Source organism: Bactrocera dorsalis, chromosome 2, assembly GCF_023373825.1.
Source record: "Bactrocera dorsalis isolate Fly_Bdor chromosome 2, ASM2337382v1, whole genome shotgun sequence".
Lineage (NCBI taxonomy): Eukaryota > Metazoa > Arthropoda > Insecta > Diptera > Tephritidae > Bactrocera > Bactrocera dorsalis.
In genome coordinates, this window is record NC_064304.1 from 72,741,933 (window position 1) to 72,763,816 (window position 21,884).

At 37.3% G+C, this 21,884-nt stretch overlaps 3 protein-coding genes across 4 annotated transcripts in view; all 3 read right to left on the bottom strand.

The window, feature by feature from the left end:
- LOC125776652 (uncharacterized) overlaps positions 1-21,884 on the bottom strand; it is a 185,105-nt gene that overhangs the window by 87,807 nt on the left and 75,414 nt on the right. The gene's annotated exons all lie outside the window — the stretch shown is intronic.
- Positions 1-21,884, bottom strand: part of LOC105226607 (eukaryotic translation initiation factor 4B) — a 62,017-nt gene that overhangs the window by 15,857 nt on the left and 24,276 nt on the right. Inside the window, exon 4 of the mRNA XM_049450067.1 lies at positions 11,045-11,159. Coding sequence (XP_049306024.1) covers positions 11,045-11,159 — 115 coding nt within the window. The remainder of the gene's footprint in view (positions 1-11,044; positions 11,160-21,884) is intronic.
- The window catches only part of LOC125776690 (uncharacterized), a 436,599-nt gene that overhangs the window by 15,726 nt on the left and 398,989 nt on the right, over positions 1-21,884 (bottom strand). The window lies entirely within an intron of this gene.

Here is a 21,884-nt window from a genome sequence, read left to right on the forward strand (position 1 = left end):
AGAAGTGTGTGCGACAAATAGTCAAACTAATCATAACAAAAACAAAGGCTCATGTATCTTGATGCAAGTTTCAGCTTGTCGCAAAATGTACTTACAATCTTTCCGCCTCTTCTCTCTGCAACTTTGAATTGTCGAGTGTTGGACGCTGATGAGATCGAATTAACGCGTCCAACACTCGAAAGATTGTAAGTACATTTTGCAATGATTTTTTCGTTGGAATTACCAAGTGTATGAAAATGTATTGATTTAGTTCGAAATATAAAGAGATTTAGTAGGGAACTCGTGATAACTTTGAATTATAAAGAGGTTCGTATTAGGCAACGTTTTCTTTTAATGGCGTTTCGTGAGCAATAATCCGATTACGCCCATCTACGAACTCGTCTTTTGTAGCAAGGAACATGTCCAAGTTTCATCAAGATACCTGGATTTTTACTCAAGTTACAGCTTGTACGCACTGTAACTCGATTTGAAAAAAAAAAAAAAAAAATACTAATCGAATTCGTTAGCTCTTGAGTGGTAGTAAGCAGAAACGAAATATTTAATGTTATCCGCTGAAACTTTTAAAACCTCATTAATTTAATATTAAAGTTTCATACGTTTTGTTTTAATTATGTTTGTATAAAAAATTAAGTTCAACATTTTACGAATATACTTAGATTGTGACAGAAAAGCACCCGGAAATAGTAATTAAATTCCCCGGGTAAATGATATTTCAAAAACATGTATTTTGTTAAGTTAGTTGTGGTTGACCTGTCCTTAAATAATATGTCAACCTGATTGTTTACAGCAGTACTCCGTTGCGATTTTTGCAATGGATATGAATATCGAACAAGGAAATTGTCTCAAATGTTGTATTTCTAACTAAATTGTTTGTGCGAAATTGTTGCGAATGTTGGAAAAGGCTTACGGTGATTCAGTTTTATCAAAAACGCAAGCCTAGCTTAGCAACTGGTACAAAGCTTTCAAATACGGTCGAGATATCGTTGAAGACATGTCTCGTTCTGAACGACGTTCAACCTCTTCAACTGAAGAAAATATTAAAAAAAAAAGTGAAGGATGTGGTGCTTGAAAATCGTCAGGCAAGTGTTAGAGAAATGACAAGGAAGTTCAACATCTTTCGCGAGTACGTTCGAATAATTGTGGTGGATATTTTAGGTATGAAACGCATTCTTGGTCTACTCGTCCTGTTAAACCTGATTTTTTTCAAAAAGAGTACCGTAAACAGGTCTCTTTAGACATGATTAATCGTGCGAAATCCGATCCTACATTCATGGAGAGCACTATGAGACATGGGTTTATAAGTTCCACATGCAAACAAGTCAACAATCATCGGAATGGAACCCATGTTTATAAAAAGTGAAAAAATCGTTGATTTATTACATCTAGTGGGGGATTACTTCGAAGGCGATAAAAAAAATATTGTTGAATAACTAAGTATTTCGTGTATAAGGAAATAGTCATAAATAATTTTTTATGATTACCCACATTTTGACAGACACACTTAAACAGGTGGATGTTTATAAAAACTTAAAACTAAAGATGATTTAATACTTCATGTATTAGATAGTAAAAAATTTTACCAAATGATATTTATTATTTACCAAACACCTACAACACTTTTGAAAACTACGTCTCTCGAGAACATTACAAAAATATCAAAATATTTGGATAAATGCGGTCTAAAACATTTAATATGACATCCTACCTAGCTTAGATAAGAACTTTGTTTTTGTTTTACTTAAGCATGTATATAGATTTTATGAAGATTTTAAATATATAAAGCGTGGACAATAGAACTTAATTTTAGTCATCTAGCCTTAGATTCACCAGCGAGCCGAAGGTCCTGGCAGCCAGTGCTCCTTTTTTCGTGTAAAATAATAATTGTATTATTTTTTTTTTTTCACATTTATAAATAAATAAAATATTTATTATTTATTTATTATTAATTTGATGATTTATGTTAAGGGGTTAGGTGGGTTTCAGAGGTGCAAAAAAAAGGATTTTTACGATTAATTTTTTAATATAAGCAATCATACATATATTTGAAAGATATAATATAACATATCAAAGCAATGTTTCCTAAAATTTTGATTTAAAAATGTTGAAAATTCACCCGCTGAGACCTTATATCCCTGAGTATCTCCCAAAAAATTGCGCTCGCCGTTGACAGCTTAACTTATTATTGGTTGATGTAAACTTAAAAAAAACTAAACATATTCCGTTATACATATATAAACATCGTTTTTGAAGAAAATAAAAAAAAAATATAAAAATTTTCTTTTTTTTCTCAGACTTTGAATAAAAAATATCATTTTTTGTTAAAACTTTTGCCATTTATTGGTAAAAAAATAACTTGTAATGAAACAAAAAAAATCCGTCGATCAATAACTAGATAATGTTATTTTAAAGATGTGTACACAATTTGAACTAAATCGGTCCATAAGTTTTCGAGAAATCGTGTCCACCGATTTCAAAACCCAGTTTCAAGAAAAACGCGTTTAAAGCCGAAGCATTTAGCCTAGCTAGCCTCGAGCGCACTAATTCTCACGGCTGTATCTTCGAAACTATTACTCGGATCAACTTGAAAATTTAGGACAATATTCTAGAGTTGTTGTGGAATTTAATAAGATAAATAAAAAAAAATAGATTTTTTTTTAATTTCAAACCCACCTAACCCCCTCATGAATATAATTTTAATAATGCAGAAACATTTTTGAGAGTTGGGGACGCTATTGAAAAGTTATGGTGAATCAGACCGTTTTTAGTTGATAATAAAATAGAATTCGCTGACAATACTCATGTTAATTAAATTTTGTAAGAAAAAATCGTATTTATCTCTTTATTAATTTGTGGTGCCACCTTTAGCGTTTATGAATCTTTTAACTCATTTTAGAAAAAGCTAAAATATTCGGCGACTATTGCTTTGAATCCCACTTCTTCTATTGTTTGGCCCAATTCAACCATTGTTTTGGTTTTCTTTTTGCGGAAGTAATATCCAAACCTTCCTTTGATTTTCCAGTCTCAAATGTGAAAATTAACGAATTAACTTAAAAAATGACGGGAGGGAAAAAAATAATTGTTTAACTTACTCTAATATTAAAATTGATTCCGATTTATACTTTGAAATGCATCCCATACCATACCATAATATTATTTCACTGTAGGAAGAATGTAATTTTCTGCGATCGTTCACAATGTCTGCTTGATAGCCATAAGATCCGATAAGGTTACACTTCGGCTCGTCAGAAAACATTACAGATTTACACTTAAATTTATTTTTAACCTGACTTAACTGCTTTTCTTTACATTTTTTGGTCATGATTTGCTTTTTACAGGCTTTCTTCCTAACATTCCCTATCATTACTAAATGATTTCTGCAACTCTGCATTAATATCGCCTGCGTTTTTAAATCGGTATTGTAACTTGTTCTGGAGGATGGAGTCATATGTAGAAGTTCACGCAAGTGAGGAAAGTTCTCTGATCGCCATTCACTTGGGAGTGGCCAGAAACGATTCTTTTACATATGACTCAAGCAGCTCACGACTTCCGGTCTTTGACCAAGTATCCTCTGGGTAGCCTAAGAACATCCGTTTGAAGGCGAGCTAACGTGAGAAGGCGAAATATCCCCTACATAGGGTTGTGCGCTGGGTTTGGGACCCGCCACGTAAAAAAACAACCCCAGCGAATAGCAACAACCAGCCTCGGATGAGAGACCCCCCTTTTGATGACGACCATGGAAAACGAAATAAGGACTACGAATTGAGGGCATGCACCTGGAATGTCCGGTCCCTTAATTGGGAAGGTGCCGCTGCCCAGCTGGTTGATGTCCTCGTGAAAATAAAGACTGACATCACCGCCGTCCAAGAAATGCGATGGACGGGACAAGGACAAAGACGAGTAGGTCCTTGTGGCATTTACTACAGTGGCCATATAAAGGAGCGCAAGTTTGGTGTTGGATTCGTGGTGGGAGAGAGACTCCGTCGCCGAGTACTATCATTCACTCCGGTGAATGAACGTCTAGCCACAATCCGCATCAAAGCGAGGTTCTTCAACATATCGCTGATTTGCGCCCACGCCCCGACGGAAGAGAAGGACGATGTGACCAAAGATGACTTTTATGAGCGCTTGGAGCTCGCTTATGAGAGCTGCCCCGCTACGATGTCAAAATCGTGCTTGGCGACTTCAACGCCAGGGTGGGCAAAGAAGGTATCTTTGGCACTACGGTCGGTAAATTCAGCCTCCACGAGGAAACATCCCCAAATGGGTTGAGGCTGATCGACTTCGCCGGGGCCCGAAATATGGTTATCTGTAGTACTAGATTCCAGCATAAGAAGATTCATCAAGCTACCTGGCTGTCTCCGGATCGAAAAACCACCAACCAGATCGATCATGTTGTGATAGACGGAAGACACGTCTCCAGTGTTTTAGATGTGCGTGCGCTCCGAGGTCCTAACATCGACTCGGACCACTATCTTGTTGCAGCTAAGATTCGCACCCGCCTCTGTGCAGCAAAAAACGCACGCCAACAAACACAAGGAAGGTTCGACGTCGAGAAGCTGCAATCACAACAGACAGCCGAGCGATTTTCTACTCGGCTTGCACTCCTGCTCTCTGAGAGCACTCGTCAACAACTCGGTATAAGGGAACTGTGGGACGGCATTTCAAACTCCTTACGTACAGCTGCAACCGAAACCATTGGTTTTCGGAAGGTGCAAAAGAACAGCTGGTACGACGAGGAGTGCCGTGTCGCAGCGGAGAGAAAACAGGCTGCCTACCTCGCAACGTTACGATCGACCACAACACGTGCGGGATGGGATAGATACCGAGAGTTGAAGAGGGAAGCGAGACGCATTTGTAGACAGAAAAAGAAAGAGGCCGAAATGCGTGAGTACGAAGAGCTTGATAAGCTGGCCGACAGGGGTAATGCTCGAAAATTCTACCAAAAGATGCGGCGGCTTACAGAAGGTTTCAAGACCGGAGCATACTCATGTAGAACCCCCCAAGGTGATCTAGTCACCGATGCCCAGAGCATACTTAAATTATGGAGGGAACACTTCTCCAGCCTGCTGAATGGCAGTGAAAGCACAACACCGGGAGAAGGCGAACCCGATTCCCCAATCGATGACGATGGAGCAGACGTTCCATTACCCGACCATGAAGAAGTTCGAATAGCAATCACCCGCCTGAAGAACAACAAAGCAGCAGGGGCCGATGGATTGCCGGCCGAGCTATTTAAACACGGCGGCGAAGAACTGATAAGGAGCATGCATCAGCTTCTTTGTAAAATATGGTCGGACGAAAGCATGCCCAACGACTGGAATTTAAGTGTGCTATGCCCAATCCATAAAAAAGGAGACCCCACAATCTGCGCCAACTACCGTGGGATTAGCCTCCTCAACATCGCATATAAGGTTCTATCGAGCGTACTGTGTGAAAGATTAAAGCCCACCGTCAACGAATTGATTGGACCTTATCAGTGTGGCTTCAGACCTGGTAAATCAACAACCGACCAGATATTCACCATGCGCCAAATCTTGGAAAAGACCCGTGAAAGGAGAATCGACACACATCACCTCTTCGTCGATTTTAAAGCTGCTTTCGACAGTACGAAAAGAAGCTGCCTTTATGCCGCAATGTCTGAATTTGGTATCCCCGCAAAACTAATACGGCTGTGTAAACTGACATTGAGCGGGACCAAAAGCTCCGTCAGGATCGGGAAGGACCTCTCCGAGCCGTTCGATACCAAACGAGGTTTCAGACAAGGCGACTCCCTATCGTGCGATTTCTTCAATCTGCTGCTGGAGAAAATAGTTCGAGCTGCAGAACTTAATCGAGCAGGTACAATCTTTTATAAGAGTGTACAGCTGCTGGCGTATGCCGATGATATTGATATCATCGGTCTCAACACCCGCGCCGTTAGTTTTGCTTTCTCCAGACTGAACAAGGAAGCAACGCAAATGGGTCTGGCAGTGAACGAGGGCAAGACGAAATATCTCCTGTCATCAAACAAACAGTCGTCGCACTCGCGACTTGGCACTCACGTCACTGTTGACAGTCATAACTTTGAAGTTGTAGATAATTTCGTCTATCTTGGAACCAGCGTAAACACCACCAACAATGTCAGCTTTGAAATCCAACGCAGGATAACTCTTGCCAACAGGTGCTACTTCGGACTAAGTAGGCAATTGAGAAGCAAAGTCCTCTCTCGACGAACAAAAACCAAACTCTATAAGTCACTCATAATACCCGTCCTGTTATATGGTGCAGAGGCTTGGACGATGACAACATCTGATGAGTCGACGTTGCGAGTTTTCGAGAGAAAAGTTCTGCGAAAGATTTATGGACCTTTGCGCGTTGGCCACGGCGAATATCGCATTCGATGGAACGATGAGCTGTACGAGATATACGGCGACATTGACATAGTTCAGCGAATTAAAAGACAGCGGCTACGCTGGCTAGGTCATGTTGTCCGAATGGACGAAAACACTCCAGCTCTGAAAGTATTCGACGCTGTACCCGCCGGGGGATGCAGAGGAAGAGGAAGACCTCCACTCCGTTGGAAGGACCAAGTGGAGAAGGACCTGGCTTCGCTTGGAATATCCAATTGGCGCCACGTAGCGAAGAGAAGAAACGACTGGCGCGCTGTTGTTGACTCGGCTATAATCGCGTAAGCGGTGTCTACGCCAGTAAAAAAAAAAAAAAAAAAAAAAAAAACTTGTTCTTAAGTTCTTCTATTAAGCTAGTGGTTATTTTTGTCCCTGATGTTTTTTCTCCACAATAGATCGTCAGATTTACAATTTTTTTTTTCAAAAATCGACGCACTGTTTTACAAATAGACTTTATTTTAAATAGCCAACGAAATAAAAATAGCGTTTTGCGACAAACAAAACTGCGTTCGTTTAGGCATAATTTTGTTTCATTTAAAAGAAAACACGATTACAAAAACTAATCACATAAACGAATGCTTTGAAATTAATGAAATGTATAGCAATACGTCTAAAACGTTTCCCTGCATAACAGCATTCCCGTTATATGGGAATTCAGACAATGCCGTTTGTAATAAATCTGTAAAATATACTTGCTGCGGCTTTTTTGTTAGGATGTGTGTATACATATTGTATGTACATACATTCTGTCAAATAAGTACCCAGAATTTTTCAATAAAACATAAACAACATATCAATCATCTAAATTTATTATATCCCCTTCAAAATAGGCCCCTATGGGAAATACACTTCTTCCAACAACAATCCAATCATCGAAACACTTAAAGCTGTATTCCGGTATGGCCTTCTGTTCTCGTTCCGAATTAGTTTTGATGTCTTCAATGCTCTCAAAACGAGTTCCACGCGGCCATATCTGGAGAGTACGGTGCTTGTTCGATGGTATTTGTTTAATTTTTGTTCAAAAACTCGTTTACAATGACCGTTTTGTGCGCTGGTGCATTATCGTGGTGCAAAATCTAACTGCTGTTCCGCCACAAATCTGGTCTTTTTTCGACGAACATCTCTCTCCATAGTAAAAGTAGCAACGCACACAAAAGGTTGATTTGTTCCTAATGACGCCGTAAACACATAGACACATAGCAATGAAAATGTACAGAATAATGGCTGACAGTTGCGCCAAGCTGGGGAAAAACAATTTTGAAATATTCTCAGCGGGAAAATTATAATAAGAATTATCGGGTACTTATTTGACAAAATGAATATAACCCTATATATATCTCGATTAGTTTTAAATACAAACATGGTGAACGAAACTAATAAAATCTGTAACAACATTTTGCAAGAGTGTAAATATAATATTAAAGAAAATGTGTATAAAGCAATAGTAGCATAAAATAACACTATTCACAGTAAGACTAAATATTTGGCAATATATTTTTTAAATAATGTTTTTTCTCAAGAAGAAATATCTTAACGTTCCAATGAAAAATAAATTGTTTAAACCAAAGTAATAAAAGGGTGGAAACAGAGAGTTGTACCCAACAATATTATAAACAATAATCTCTCTCGGTTGAAAAAATAGCACCTTTAAATTTTTTTAGTTAAATAAAAGAAAGTAACAAAGTTGTATTCATCTAATTTTAAATGTCATCCTGGTCCAGATGATTTATATATTTATATCAGTTATACCCAACGACAACGTTACAAATACTTTTGGAGACGATATGTCATAGAAATATTTTATACCTTTTATGAGGATTGAATTGGGTGATTGATTTACATATGTATGTGTACGCTCGCTTCACACGCGAAAAAAAACAGTAGAATACAGATAGAAATTGTCTAATATGTATTATTTTAATTAAAACATAGTAAAACAAGTAAAGAAGACCTTAGTTCGAGTGCATATCCGAACATTTTATACACTCGCAAAATTCAAGAACCTAAGTGGGGGAAATACTTTCAACTCTTATATTTGGGATATGGGTGTTAAGGGAAGAATTGAACTAATGGTACCAATTTTTGGCACCCCGACATGTCATTAACAGAAAACATGCTCTTTGACTTTCATTAAATCATTCACACCTACATATTCGGTACCTGAGGAAATAAAAATGATTCGATTTTTACTACTGAGGTGAAAGGTGTCATGCCCATTACCCAATTTAGATACCGGTGTCCTATAAAGCACTTGTATACCGAATTTCGTCAAGATATCTAATTTTTTACTCAAGTTATCGCTTGCACAGACGGACGATATAATTCTATATCTCTGTGATAACATGTTGCGAGATTATGAAAATTATTTTGAAAGTTAGTCTGCCTTACTTCGAAAGCAATTAGTGCATTATATGTAAAAAATAATTTTCCTAAATATGTAAATAAGGGAAATTAAAATTAAAAGCTTTTTCTTTATTGGATTTCCTTTTAACATTAAATATTTAAAACAAAACCTACCAAGAATGTTGCCTCAACTCGTTGTTATAACCCATCGTATATTTACATACCGCGTTTCCCAATGATGATATAATTTCTAAGTGTAGTTTCGGCTATTTTTAATATGATAATAATAATATGACCGCAATTTTTCCATTACAAGACGTTCTCAAAAATTGGGACCGTCTCAAACCACAACCTGGCGAATTTTGAGAAAAGATTTAGGATTGCATCAGTATAAAATTGTTCTCAGTCGAGAACTGAAGCTATTTGACCGTCGTAAAAAACGTCGTGTATTTACTGATTTTGCTTTGGAACAACTTAAAAAACGATTTTTTTAACAAAATCATCTTATCAGATGAGACTCACATTCATCCGAGAAGTGCGGTAAATAAACAAAATTGTCGATTATGGTGCGAAGAATATCTACAAATCATTCATGAACAACGATTACATTCACCTAAATTGACAGTTTGGTGTGGTTTTTGATCTGATGGAAATTATTGGTCCGAACTTTTTTTTTAGAAATGAAACTAGTGACACCGTTATTGTCAATGGAGAGCGGTATAGATCGATCTCTTGACAATATCTGGTTTCAAGAAGACGGGGCTATTATTGTGATACAAGTTTGAAGATTTGATTGTTTCAAGAAATTGAAACCATTATACTACTTCTTGGGAGGTTATTTGGAGCAATTGGTCTTTAGCAATAAAGCAGACTGTCTTCAAGCTTTAGAAGTCAATATTGAACGATTGATTGATTGAAAAGAATTGTATCGATTGCACTTCATTTTAAATAAAAAATATTTGAGTTTCCTTAACTATTAGTGTATTTTTTTTTTTAAGAAATCTTATAATTCCTGATGGAAAAGCATGTATACATATGTGAAAAGGAGAATTGAGATTTGATTCCTGTTTATCAATAATATAATTATCCAAGCCTGTCAACTCGCAAAGAAGCAATAAAATCAAACGGCTTAATTTTCGTATGGCCAACTCAATCCACCAACTCCATAGAAAATAACGTATGAATCAGTTGCGCATTACTATTTTTAAATGTGTAACCTAAGCTTTTCGCTTTATAATTGTGTAAATGGTATTCCAAAGTTATTTGTTGAAAATTGTATCCTAATATGTGCAGTTAATATCTAAGTAGACATCACATTTTAATAACTTTTATACAGATTTATCACATACGCGTTAAGCGGGCATAATAATTTATACTAGTTAGTTTTTTTAATAAATTAAACTTTAATATACTGAAGCTGTGAAGGTTGTTTCGTCAAAGCAATACGCAAAACACAAGTGCAATGCAGAATATTCGTAAAAGCTGTTGCATTAATTTGTACAAAGTATACAAATCATGAATACAACAACCGTATTTCATACGAGTAAGCTTTCAAAAATAGCATGAAACAACCCTCATGCAAATATTTAAAATGAAACATTTGCCGATAAAGTAATTTATATTAACGGGTGATCGAAGTAGAGGAACTCCTTCCAATTACACGTGAGTGCTGCCAAGCTGTCATGTTCTTTTTGTTCAGTTTGTTGGGCATTTCATCATGGACTTACGCCTAAACAACATTAAGAAATCGTCCAACTTTATTAAGAAAGTTCACGTTCTGTAAAGAATGTGTTTAGCGCGCTTCGCTCAGCATTCATTATTCGATTGTGTTCGACTGAATAGACCACGTGCAGCACGCAGTGAAGTTGCGCAGTTCGCAGCAACTCGGAACGACTTGGCCTATTTTATGTCGAGATCTTAAGAACCGAACGAAGAACAATCTGAAGCGAGAGAAGAGCTGCCATTTCATCTGGAAACAACATCGTTTTTGTGTGGTTTGTGAGCCGTTGGAATCATTTTCGCGACATGATAACCTACTATTTTATGCCTATGCTAGTGATTTCGGCGACATTTGGTTTCAAAAAGACGGCGCCACGTCCCTAAACAGCGCATCAAATGGATTTATTTATTTTTAATTTACATATTTTTCTTTTCATTTGGGCTTTCTCAAACGCCTAATAAATGCATTGCAAGGCATGAACATATGTCTTAAAAATACTTTGCATATTGCGTTTACGATAGCAGCCAACGTTACAAAATTAAATTTGAGTAAATTCTCTTATGATTCCCTATATGTATGCTATAATATTACCTACCGGCAGATTTATATTATCCTGGCATTTTGGAAATGTGCGCTCGTTTTTCGTTATTCTCTTAATTTTATTTTCCTCTTTGTGCTTTCCATCTCGCTGTATATAGCTGGTTTTATCGCTGAAAAATATAAATACATATAAATAAGAAACTTTAAACCATAGTATGCAAATTGTTAAATACCAATTTTCTTATTTTTTGAATATTAATAATATGGAATGTGAGGAAATCCTTTGAATCTAGCGCCCCTGGTGGCGCCATCTATATGTCGACTGGTGCTTTATCTGCTATCTTTATTGATAGTTCAGTGAGAATTTCATGACATTTCATGGACTGGAATTGAAATTATTGCGTTTTAAGTATCAGTATGTTTGTGTTATCGATGCGAAAATGAGCTCCGAACAAAGAGCCAACGTTAAATTTTGTTTTAAAACTTGTAAAACTTTTACCGAAACGTTTCAATTGATGAAACAAGTTTATGGCGTGATTGCCTATTTATCGAGTGCACGAGTGGTTTCAACGTTTTCAAAGTGGTCGTGAGCACATAAATGGCGTTCAACATGTGAGCCAATCAAAATCCGTGATCACCGGAAATTTCATCGAAACTGTGGGTGAATTCATCAAAAATCAGCTGAAATCATCATTGAAATTCATGGAAATGGAATCGAACATCTCCCAAACATCGATTTATCGCATTTGGGTCGAACATTTGGGCTTACGAAAGGTGTGTACACGGTTTGTTCCGCACAAATTAACTGACGACCAAAAATTGCTTAGAATCCAACATTCGAAAGACGATTTTTTGATCAAAAATCATCCAAAACTCCGATTTATCGCATTTCATTTAATTATTTGTTTAGTAAAGTCTATGAACATTATTTCTTACAGACTAATGAAAACTAGGATGCATATTAGAATTCTAAAATAATTAAATTATAATAACATGAGTAGATAACTTAAACTAATTAATTAATTGTAATGTTCATATAAGTAAATTTATATGTATCTATACAAAATGGGACGAAGGCCTAGGCAGCCAGTTTCCTTTTTTTTCTAGTATGTTTGTAAATTTATTTGCAAGTCATATTAAAATAAATAAATAAATAAAAAACAGAATTGAGGCTATTAATGAAGGATACCCTAGAGTGAGAAAAATCAAGAACTTTCTCGGAAATCGAGTTAAACTCGCGCATAGCCCGCTTGAGGGGAGCATATTCAGCAAAATTAGTATCTACTTTCCTTTTTGTAATAAAATGGGGAAATGGATCTGAGACAACGCTGGGGAGTATTGAAGTTAAGTTTCCCTAATAAATAGGGACAGTCAATACCTCCATTAATTACATTGAAGACAAATGAAAGGGAGAGAACGGACCTTCGATTTTCCAGTAATTTAAGATGTAGAAGCAATAAACGCGTATACCATCGTATACGTATTGCGTCAACAAACTTTAAGGAGCGGAGAGCATATTTAAGAAAGATCTTTTGAACACGCTCGATCCTGTTAATTGACGATATGCAATATGGTCTCCAAATAAACACTGCATACTCCAAAAATGACCGAACAAAACATGTGTACAGCAATTTTAACGTGTAGGGGTCGGAAAATTTTGTAGAATTTCGACGGACAAAGCCGAGTACAGAAAATGAAATTGAAGTGATATAGTTGATGTGATTACTGAAAGAAAATCTGCTGTCAAAGATTACCCCAAGATCTTTGATTTCAGTAATGCATTTTAGGACGCAATTAGAAATACTGTAGCTAGAAGATAAGATGTTGCGTCCCCTACCATAAGAGATCTGTGAGCATTTATTTAGATTCAGAAAAAGCTTCAATTTCAGGCACCAATTATGAAAAGTATCAATATGACATTGAAGTTTTAGTACATCTTGGGTGTTTTTGATTATTGGAAAAAATTTTAAGTCATCTGTATATAACAGAAAGTTAGCAAAAGAGAAGCAACAGGAAATGTCATTGATAAACAGCACAAAGAGAAGTGGACCCAAGACGCTTCCTTGTGGGATTCCCGAAGACGCAATGAATGAATCAGATGACACTCCATCGACACTGACAACGCATTGTCTGTTTTGCAGATATGATTTAATCCACTGCAAGAAGACCGAATGAAACCCCAGAGATGATAATTTTTTAATTAGAATATTGTGTGATACTTTATCAATGGCTTTAGAGAAATCTGTGTAGACACAATCTACGTGCAATCCGGCGGAGAATGCAGACATGCAATAATCGCTAAAAACTGCTAAGTTTGACACAGTGGAGCGGCTAGAGACAAACCCATGCTGATTGACATTAATTATTGATTTTACTGCAAAAAATAATTTATTTTTAACAGAACACTCAAAAATTTTCGAAATAGTAGAAGGTTTAGAAATAGGCCTGTAATTGGAGAGAACATCCTTTCTACCACCTTTAAGAATAGGGGTAATGCATGTCAATTTCCAGTCAGAAATAAAATAATTCCCGGTGGAGAGGGACTTATTGAAGATAAGCATGAGAGGATATACTAAGGCAGTACAATTTTTTATAAGTACGGGCGGAAGCCCATCCAAATCCAATTTGGAAGAAGACTTAATATCACAAATAGCCTTGGCAATATCATTCTGTGAAAGACACAGTGAGCCAAAATTTGTGGATGGGAAGTTATTAGCTGAAAAAGTGGAACTAGTACCAGGATCATCTTGAACATAGTTCGATTTGAAAAATTCAGCGAACAAATTGGAGATTTCTACCGGAGTGCATGCCGACTTATCACCCCAGCGTAAAGCAGAGGGAATGGCTAAACACGCTCTTCTAGATTTTACAAAGTTCCAAAAGAACTTAGGGGTCGACTTAATTGTAGACTCCGTATTATTAATAAACCTTTTCTAGAGAAACTTATCCAATTCATTAAACAGTTTTGTGTAGTGCTGATACTGAACAAAGGAAACATGAGATTTAGTTGAAGAGAATTTTCTATAGTATTTATTTCTAAGATTTTTTAGACGTTTAAGGTCCTTAGTCTACCAAAGCAACTTATGTGGTCGTATGTGTTTGAGCGGGATATTATAATGACAGAATTCCTGAATTGATTTCTTAAAAATGGAGAAACTATTAGCCTTATCTAGTCCCGAAAGTAAATCATCCCATTTAATTTCAAAGAGCTGATTGTTGAGTCGTTCAAAATCACAAAATGCAAAATTAAGACCAAGCCCATCAATAGGTTTAACAGGAGCGAAAACATAAGTATCCACCTCAAACGCTAGCGCAGAAAAATGAGTGGTGGCTGGAGTAATTGAAGAGAATCCATCAAGAAACCTAAATTTGGGCTTACGAAAGGTGTGTGCACGGTTTGTTCCGCACAAATTAACTGACGACCAAAAATTGCTCACAATCCAACATTCGAGGGACACTTGTGACCGATAATTTGACCAAAAACCACATTTTAACCATTAACCACTCCCCGTATTCACCTGATATGGCACCGTGCGACTTCTTCCTTTTTGCAAAAATGCATTTCCTCATGAAAGGAAATCGTTATGCAGACGTAAAAGCCATTCAAAAGGCTTGCATCGGCATACTGGCGGTCATACCGGCCAACGAGCTAAAACACTCGTTCGACAGGCTTTTAGACCGTGCAAAAAGCTGTATTAACGCACAAGGAGACTATTTTGAATAAAATAAATTGATTTTGCCAAAAAACCATTTGTTCTGTTTTAAGTCCGGTTTACTTAGGAACGCACCTCGTTTAACGTGAAAACGAATGCAGACAATTGCTTGATTCGAGCTTCCCATGTAAACAGGAGGGACAACATCAATGGAGAAGATGATGAGGAAGAAAAGTTTCCGTCTATGAACACAGACTATCAGAACAAAAAGCCCAAGATTTGAGTAGCAGAAGCTGCGGTGATAGCCGATAACGTAAATTCAACACTGCTATGTGTGTTAAAACTTGGCTTTCGTCCGAAACATACGGTTTTGGATTGGCTTGCCCAGAGTCGCTTTTAAATTATAAAATAAACCAATGTTTTAAAAGAAAACGGAGTGTCCTTAATTATGTGACCACCAGTGTATATCATTTATATCTATCTCGATTAGTTTTAGGTGATACGTATAACCGTTAGGTGAACAAAACTATAATACTCTGTAGCAGCTGATTGCAAAACTATGAAAATATTCTTCAGAATATTATGTTGCCGCATGCTTAAGAAGAAATGCCTTCAAAATGATTTCATGATCACGGCAATGATCCACTATGTTATTTGTTTAAAACAGTGGTTTGTTGATAACAAGTTTGAGGTTTTAAAGTGTCCCGCTAATATAAAATAAGGACGTTTTTTTTTCATACAAATAAAGAAAGAATGAAAAGCATTTCAAACGACACATTAAATAAGTTAATTGAGTCCACGCCGGCTGGAGTGCAAATGTATCGAAAAATTAGGAATAGGCAACCAAACATTGAATGCCATTTTTTACTACTTTAGCATCATTTTATGCATACTTTATGGTTTCATTCATTTAAATACCGACAAAGTCAATACTGTGTATTAGTTTTGCCGCACACCGTATATAATGTGTAAGATAGGACACTTTTTATTAAAAAAAAAAATGACACGGAGGTTAAAACAGATCTGTTTGAAATTCGTCACGGACTTTGGACATGATTGATGGTGCTAAATCCGATTAATGGAGAGCATTATAACTGCCGAGCAAACAAGTCAACAATCATCGGAATGGAACGTTTTCAGTACCATACAAAACTGTGCTTACGAAAAGTGGAAAAATCGTTGGTGTATTACATCTGGCGGGTTTGGAACTAGTTGAGTTTAATTTCATGCACTTTCTGATGAAATAAATTCTATATACTTTGAATTCGATTTTCATAAAAAGTAAATGATATATGTGCGGTCTAAATAATAATATTTTGAGGAATAAATTCAAGTTGCAACGGAATGGTGGATCTTGGCTCAAGCAGCTCACGACTTCCGGTCTTTGGTCAAGTATCCTCTGGGTAGCCTAAGAACATCCGAGCTAAAGTGTGAAGGCGAAACATCCCCTCCGCAGGGTTGTGCGCTGGGTTCGGGACCCGCCACGTAAAAAATCATACCAAACAAAAGGAACAACAAACCTCGTATGAGTGAACCCCTTTTGATGACGAAATAAAGACTACGAATTGGAGGCATGCACAGGGACCGGAAACCTTAATTGGGAAGGTGCCGCTGCCCAGCTGGTTGATGTGCTCGTGAATATAAAGGCTGACATCACCGCCGTCCAAGAAATGCGATGTACGGGACAAGGACAGAGACGAGTAGGTCCTTGTGGCATTTACTACAGTGACACTATAAAGGAGCGTCAGTTTGGTATGGGATTCGTGGTGGGAGAAAGACTCCGTCGTCGAGTACTATCATTCACTCCGGTCAATGAACGTCTCACAATTCGCATCAAAGCGAAATTCTTCAACATATCGCTGATTTGCGCCCACGCCCCGAAGGAAGAGAAGGTCGATGTGGCAAAAGATGCCTTCTATGAGCGCTTGGAGCCCACTTATGAGAGCTGCCAGGTTGGGCAAAGAAGGTATCTTTGTCACTACCGTCGGTAAATTCAGCCTCCACGATGAAACATCCCCAAATGGGTTGAGGCAGATCGACTTCGCCGGGATCCGAAATATGGTTATCTGTAGTACTAGATTCCAGCACAAGAAAATAAAGCTACCTGGCTGTCTAAAAAACGCACGTCAACAAACTCTTTCTAGTCACCGATGCCCGAGCATACTTAAATTATGGAGGGAACACTTATCCAGTCTGCTGAATGGCAGTGAACGTACAACTCCTGGAGAAGGCGAACCAGATTCCCCAATCGATTAGCAATTACCCGCCTGAAGAACAACAAAGCGGCGGGGGCCGATGGATTGCCGGCCGAGCTATTCAAACACGACGGCGAAAAACTGATAAGGAGCATGCATCAGCTTCTTTGTAAAATATGATCGGACGAAAGCATGCCCAACGATTGCGATTTAAGTGTGCTGTGCCCAATCCATTAAAAGGGAAGTCCCCACAATCTGCGCCAACTACCGTGGGATAAGCCTACTCAACATCGCGTATAAGGTTCTATCGGGCATATTGTGTGAAATATTAAAGCCCACCGTCAACAAACTGATTGGACCTTATCAGTGTGGCTTTAGACCTGCCAAATCAACAACCGACCAGATATTCACCATGCCCAAATATTGGAAAATACCTGTGACAGGAGAATCGACACATACCACCTGTTCGCCGATTTCAAAGCTGTTTTCGACAGCACGAAAAAGAGCTGCCTTTATGCCGCGATGTCTGAATTTGGTATCCCCGCGAAACTAATACGGCTGCGTAAACTGACGTTGAGCAACACCAAAAGCTCTGTCAGGATCGAGAAGGACCTCTCCGAGCTGTTCGATACCAAACGAAGTTTCAGACAATGCGACTCCCTATCGTGCGACTTCTTCAATCTGCTGCTGGAGAAAATAATTCGAAATGCAAAACTTAATCGAGTAGGTATAATCTTTTATAAGTGTACAGCTGCTGGCGTATGCCGATTATAGTGATATCATCGGCCTCAATACCGCTGCCGTTAGTTCTGCTTTCTCCAGGCTGGACAAGGATGCAAAGTAAATGGGTCTGGCAGTAAACGAGGGCAAGACAAAATATCTCCTGTCATCAAACAAACAGTCATCGCAATCGCGACTTGGGTTTCCCGTCACAGTTGACAGTCATAACTTTGAAGTTGTAGATAATTTCGTCTATTTAAGAACCAGTATTAACACCACCAGCAATGTCAGCCTGGAAATCCAACGCAGGATTACTCTTGTCAACAGGTGCTACTTCGGACTGAGTATGCAATTGAAAAGTAAAGTCCTCTCTCGACGAACAAAATCCAAACTCTATAAGTCGCTCAAAATTACCGTCCTGCTATATGGTGCAGAGGCTTGGACGATGACAACTACGCTGGCTAGGTCATGTTGTCCGGATGGATGAAAACACTCCAGCTCTGAAAGTATTCGACGCAGTGCGCGCCGGGGGACGCAGAGGAAGAGGAAAACCTCCACTCCGTTAGACGGACCAAGTGGAGAAGGACCTGGCTTCGCTTGGAATATCCAATTGTCGCCACGTAGCGAAAAGAAGAAACGACTGGTGCGCTGTTGTCAATTCGGGTATAATGGCGTAAGCAGTGTCTACGCCGGTAAAGAAGAAGTATGTGCCACAGCGTCGTTTGAAGTAGGCGATGCATTGGCGGCATATATTACGGTACTATAGATTGTAAATGCGCAAATAAGCATAGTAACAGGAATATAGAAACTGTTACTGAGGGTGGTCTGATCTTATTCTGGGAACAGAGAGAAGAGAGGCAGGAACCGTTAGCTACTTTTAGAGCAATGAAAGGGGGCGATGAAGAGCAGAACTTGCTGTGCTTAATAAAAATTTGAAGTGAAGTTATTATACTAAAGGGAGATTAAAGTGTTAAGTGATACAAAAAGAATGGAATCGCCTACTAAAGAAATCGCAGACACTGTATAACCCATAAAATGAGGGATCATAGATTAATAAAAGCTCAAACTGTTAAAATATGAATAAAATGAAATAGGTGTACTAGACTCGCCAAGGATAAAGGAATACGATAGGGAACCAATAATATATTCAAACAAACTAGTAGCCTTTGTAAGACAACCTTAAGATGACATGTCTTCCGCCGCCAAAGTTTATGGTTTGAAATAAATAAAAAAATGTTAGAATTTCTGATTTGAATCAATCACAATTGCAAAAATTATTTATAAGCTGTAGAACCAAACTTTGTAGCAATTGTTCTTTGCATTTCTAGACTAATAAAGAAAAAAAATCGATTATTTTACGATAAAACTCGATTCTCGAGTAGAATCGGGATCGAGTTTACCATCCCTACTGGCAGCCATCGGGGCACATATAAAACCTCCGCAAAATAACCACCACAAAAAAAAAATGATTTTTTTCCATGTAATTTATATGGAAAACAGAAAATTTGAAATAGGCACCTCTTAATATTAATATTAAGAGCTCATCTTTTGAGTGACTTTTTTTACACATTTTCGAAAGTTTTGAGCCTGTTTTTCAGTTGAAAAAAAAGATTGCCTCAGAATGGCACAATCTAATGTATACAGTATATCCATTGTTATTCGTACACCTAATTTTCCTAAGATATCTTACATATTTACAGATAAAGCAAAAATACCGTTTTAAAATTTTAAATTTGGTGTAGAAAGGTAGTATTCACTCGATCTTATCCACTTTTGGCTTTTGATCTTTATGAAAGTATGCGTGGTTTTTGCCCGATTTTGCCTACTTTCACAATGTTACATTAATATCTTGAAATGTAGTTATATATGAGATTTTATATAATGTTTGGCGGTGCCAGGCTTACGTCACCTAAACCTAAAACGTCACCTTAACATAACGGATGTGAAACTGAATAATTCTGACGAATTTATTGAGTTATCTGAAATACGAACCTTTTGATGGTGTCAAGAAACGAAGAGAATATATAATATACATATATAAGTAGAGGTACTTTCTTCAATAACCTGTGTTTGACTGATTACACGTGTCAAACTGTCATGTTAGTTTGGTGAAGTATAGTATTGTTTAGCTCTTCATCATGGAAAGACTTACACCTGAACAACGTTCACAATCGTTCGTCTTTATTACGAAAATTCACTGTCTCGCTCAACTTATGGTCAACGTAGTCGGCCTACTGAGCATACTATTCGAAACATCACCACCCATCTTGAGACCCGGCATTTAATGTTGGATAATATTGGAACGAATAGACCACATCCAGCACGCAGTAAACAAAATATAGCAGCCGTAGCTGTGAATGTACACGAAGACCGTGGAGAGTCTCGTTCCCACGACTGTTGGGTATACTGAAGAGATTCAAGAGCTGTCATTACATCCAGAAAAAACGAAGCTTTGGTGTGGTTTGCGGGTCGGTGAAAGCATTGGTCCACATTTCTTCAAAATCGCACCATCATAACCGAATTGAAACTTGTGTTATCGGCGACACTTCCCACACATCGCATCAATCAACGGGTTTATTGAGAGAACACTTCGGTGAGCAGATAATTTCACGTTTTGGGTCGGTCGAATGGCCACCAAAATCTTTTTCGTGTGGGGATATGTATAGTCTAAAGTCTAAGTTCAAAAAATAAATTCCAAAGAATGTTCTTTAAAAAAAGTAGGAAAGCTTGAAATGGATCCCCCTTTAGCTATGCACAGAGAAATAACACACTTATTGATGAAAATATTTGAGGTAAAGTTTTCTTTGTTTCCAATAAATGTCATAGTTTTATTTTTCGCCTGAGAGTTTATGTTGTCCGGCTTAATGTGTAAGGGTAAGCATGTCCTTTTATCATGTTTAGTATATTGTTGCCGACGATTTTTTTGATAAGTTGCATTTTGCAACTATTCAGAAATATAGCACTCTTGACAAGTATTTATCATTTCTTATTATAAATAAATATAGTTTAAAAAAACTAAAAAACACGCTTTTAAAGCATATCAAAATAAAAAGTGAAAAATAATTTTTTGTATAAACTAACAATAATAATGAAGGAAAAATTTCTGCATTATTGTGAGAAAAGCGTGGCATGCTCGATATATGAAAAATATATCACAAAGCACCCCACGCTTTTCTCACAATAATACAGGAATTTTTCCTTCATTATTATTGTTAGTTTATACAAAAAATTATTTTTCACTTTTTATTTTGATATGCTTTAAAAGCGTGTTTTTTAGTTTTTTTAAACTATATTTATTTTTAATTTTTTAGTTTGATGTGAGAAACCCCAAAACTTGTTAAAATATGAACTATGACATGTAGTATTGGTTAAGTAAATCGATACTTAGGCAGTATTTAATATCTACTCGTAACCTTTCATTGACTAATTTTTACATTATTTGCGACCAAATTCTATTGACGACTTTACGAATTATTACTTCTTAATCGAATCATTTCTTCTAAAGCTTCACTGTTACATGGGGTTTTACCTGTCAAATTTGAACAGTCCAGTTCTTCAATTCGAATACAGTCCAAAGATCTACAACGACTAAGTGCTACATAAGCTTGTCCAGCAGCAAACAGTCGAGAGCCCAGATAAATTACTGCATGTTCTACTGTACAACCTTGCATCTTATGAACTGTCGACGCCTAAATCAGTATGCTATTTAAATGTCACTAAAACTAGTTTTATATAGTTGTTGCATACTTTTAAGCGCATCTTTTTGGTGAGCTGCTTAAACTTACTATCGCCTTCCTACAGTGTCGCTCAAATATTCTACGTTTCAGTACCACTTAAAAAAGTTACAAACATACATACATACATACATACATACAAGTGAAGCTAATAAAAGCGTATTAAAAAATGGGTAGAGGAATACATTATACTCCTGAAAAACGCAGGGTTATATACGAATTCTTTGAAAACGGAAATAATCCTAATCGCAGACATATTGAAGTTCTGATCCAGAAACAAAAATAAAAATGAAATCCCCAACATAAAACCACCTGCAAAGTTGATCGAACAACTGTGACTCCATTATGGCCAAAATTAAAAAAGAATTTGGTTTAAGGGGTCAGTAGTGTATCTTTTTTAATTTTTTTTTTTATTTTTTTTGCATTTTTTGTTCCCTTATACCAGTGTTTCCTAAAGTGGGCGATAACGCCCCCTTGTGGGCGCTGCAGGTGTCAAGGGGGACGGCAATAGACTCAGAAAGAAAATGGGGGCGTTGTGTAGAGGCCTGGGGGGTTATTTGTAATTTTATTTAGCTAGGAGGCCTCTTAGACAA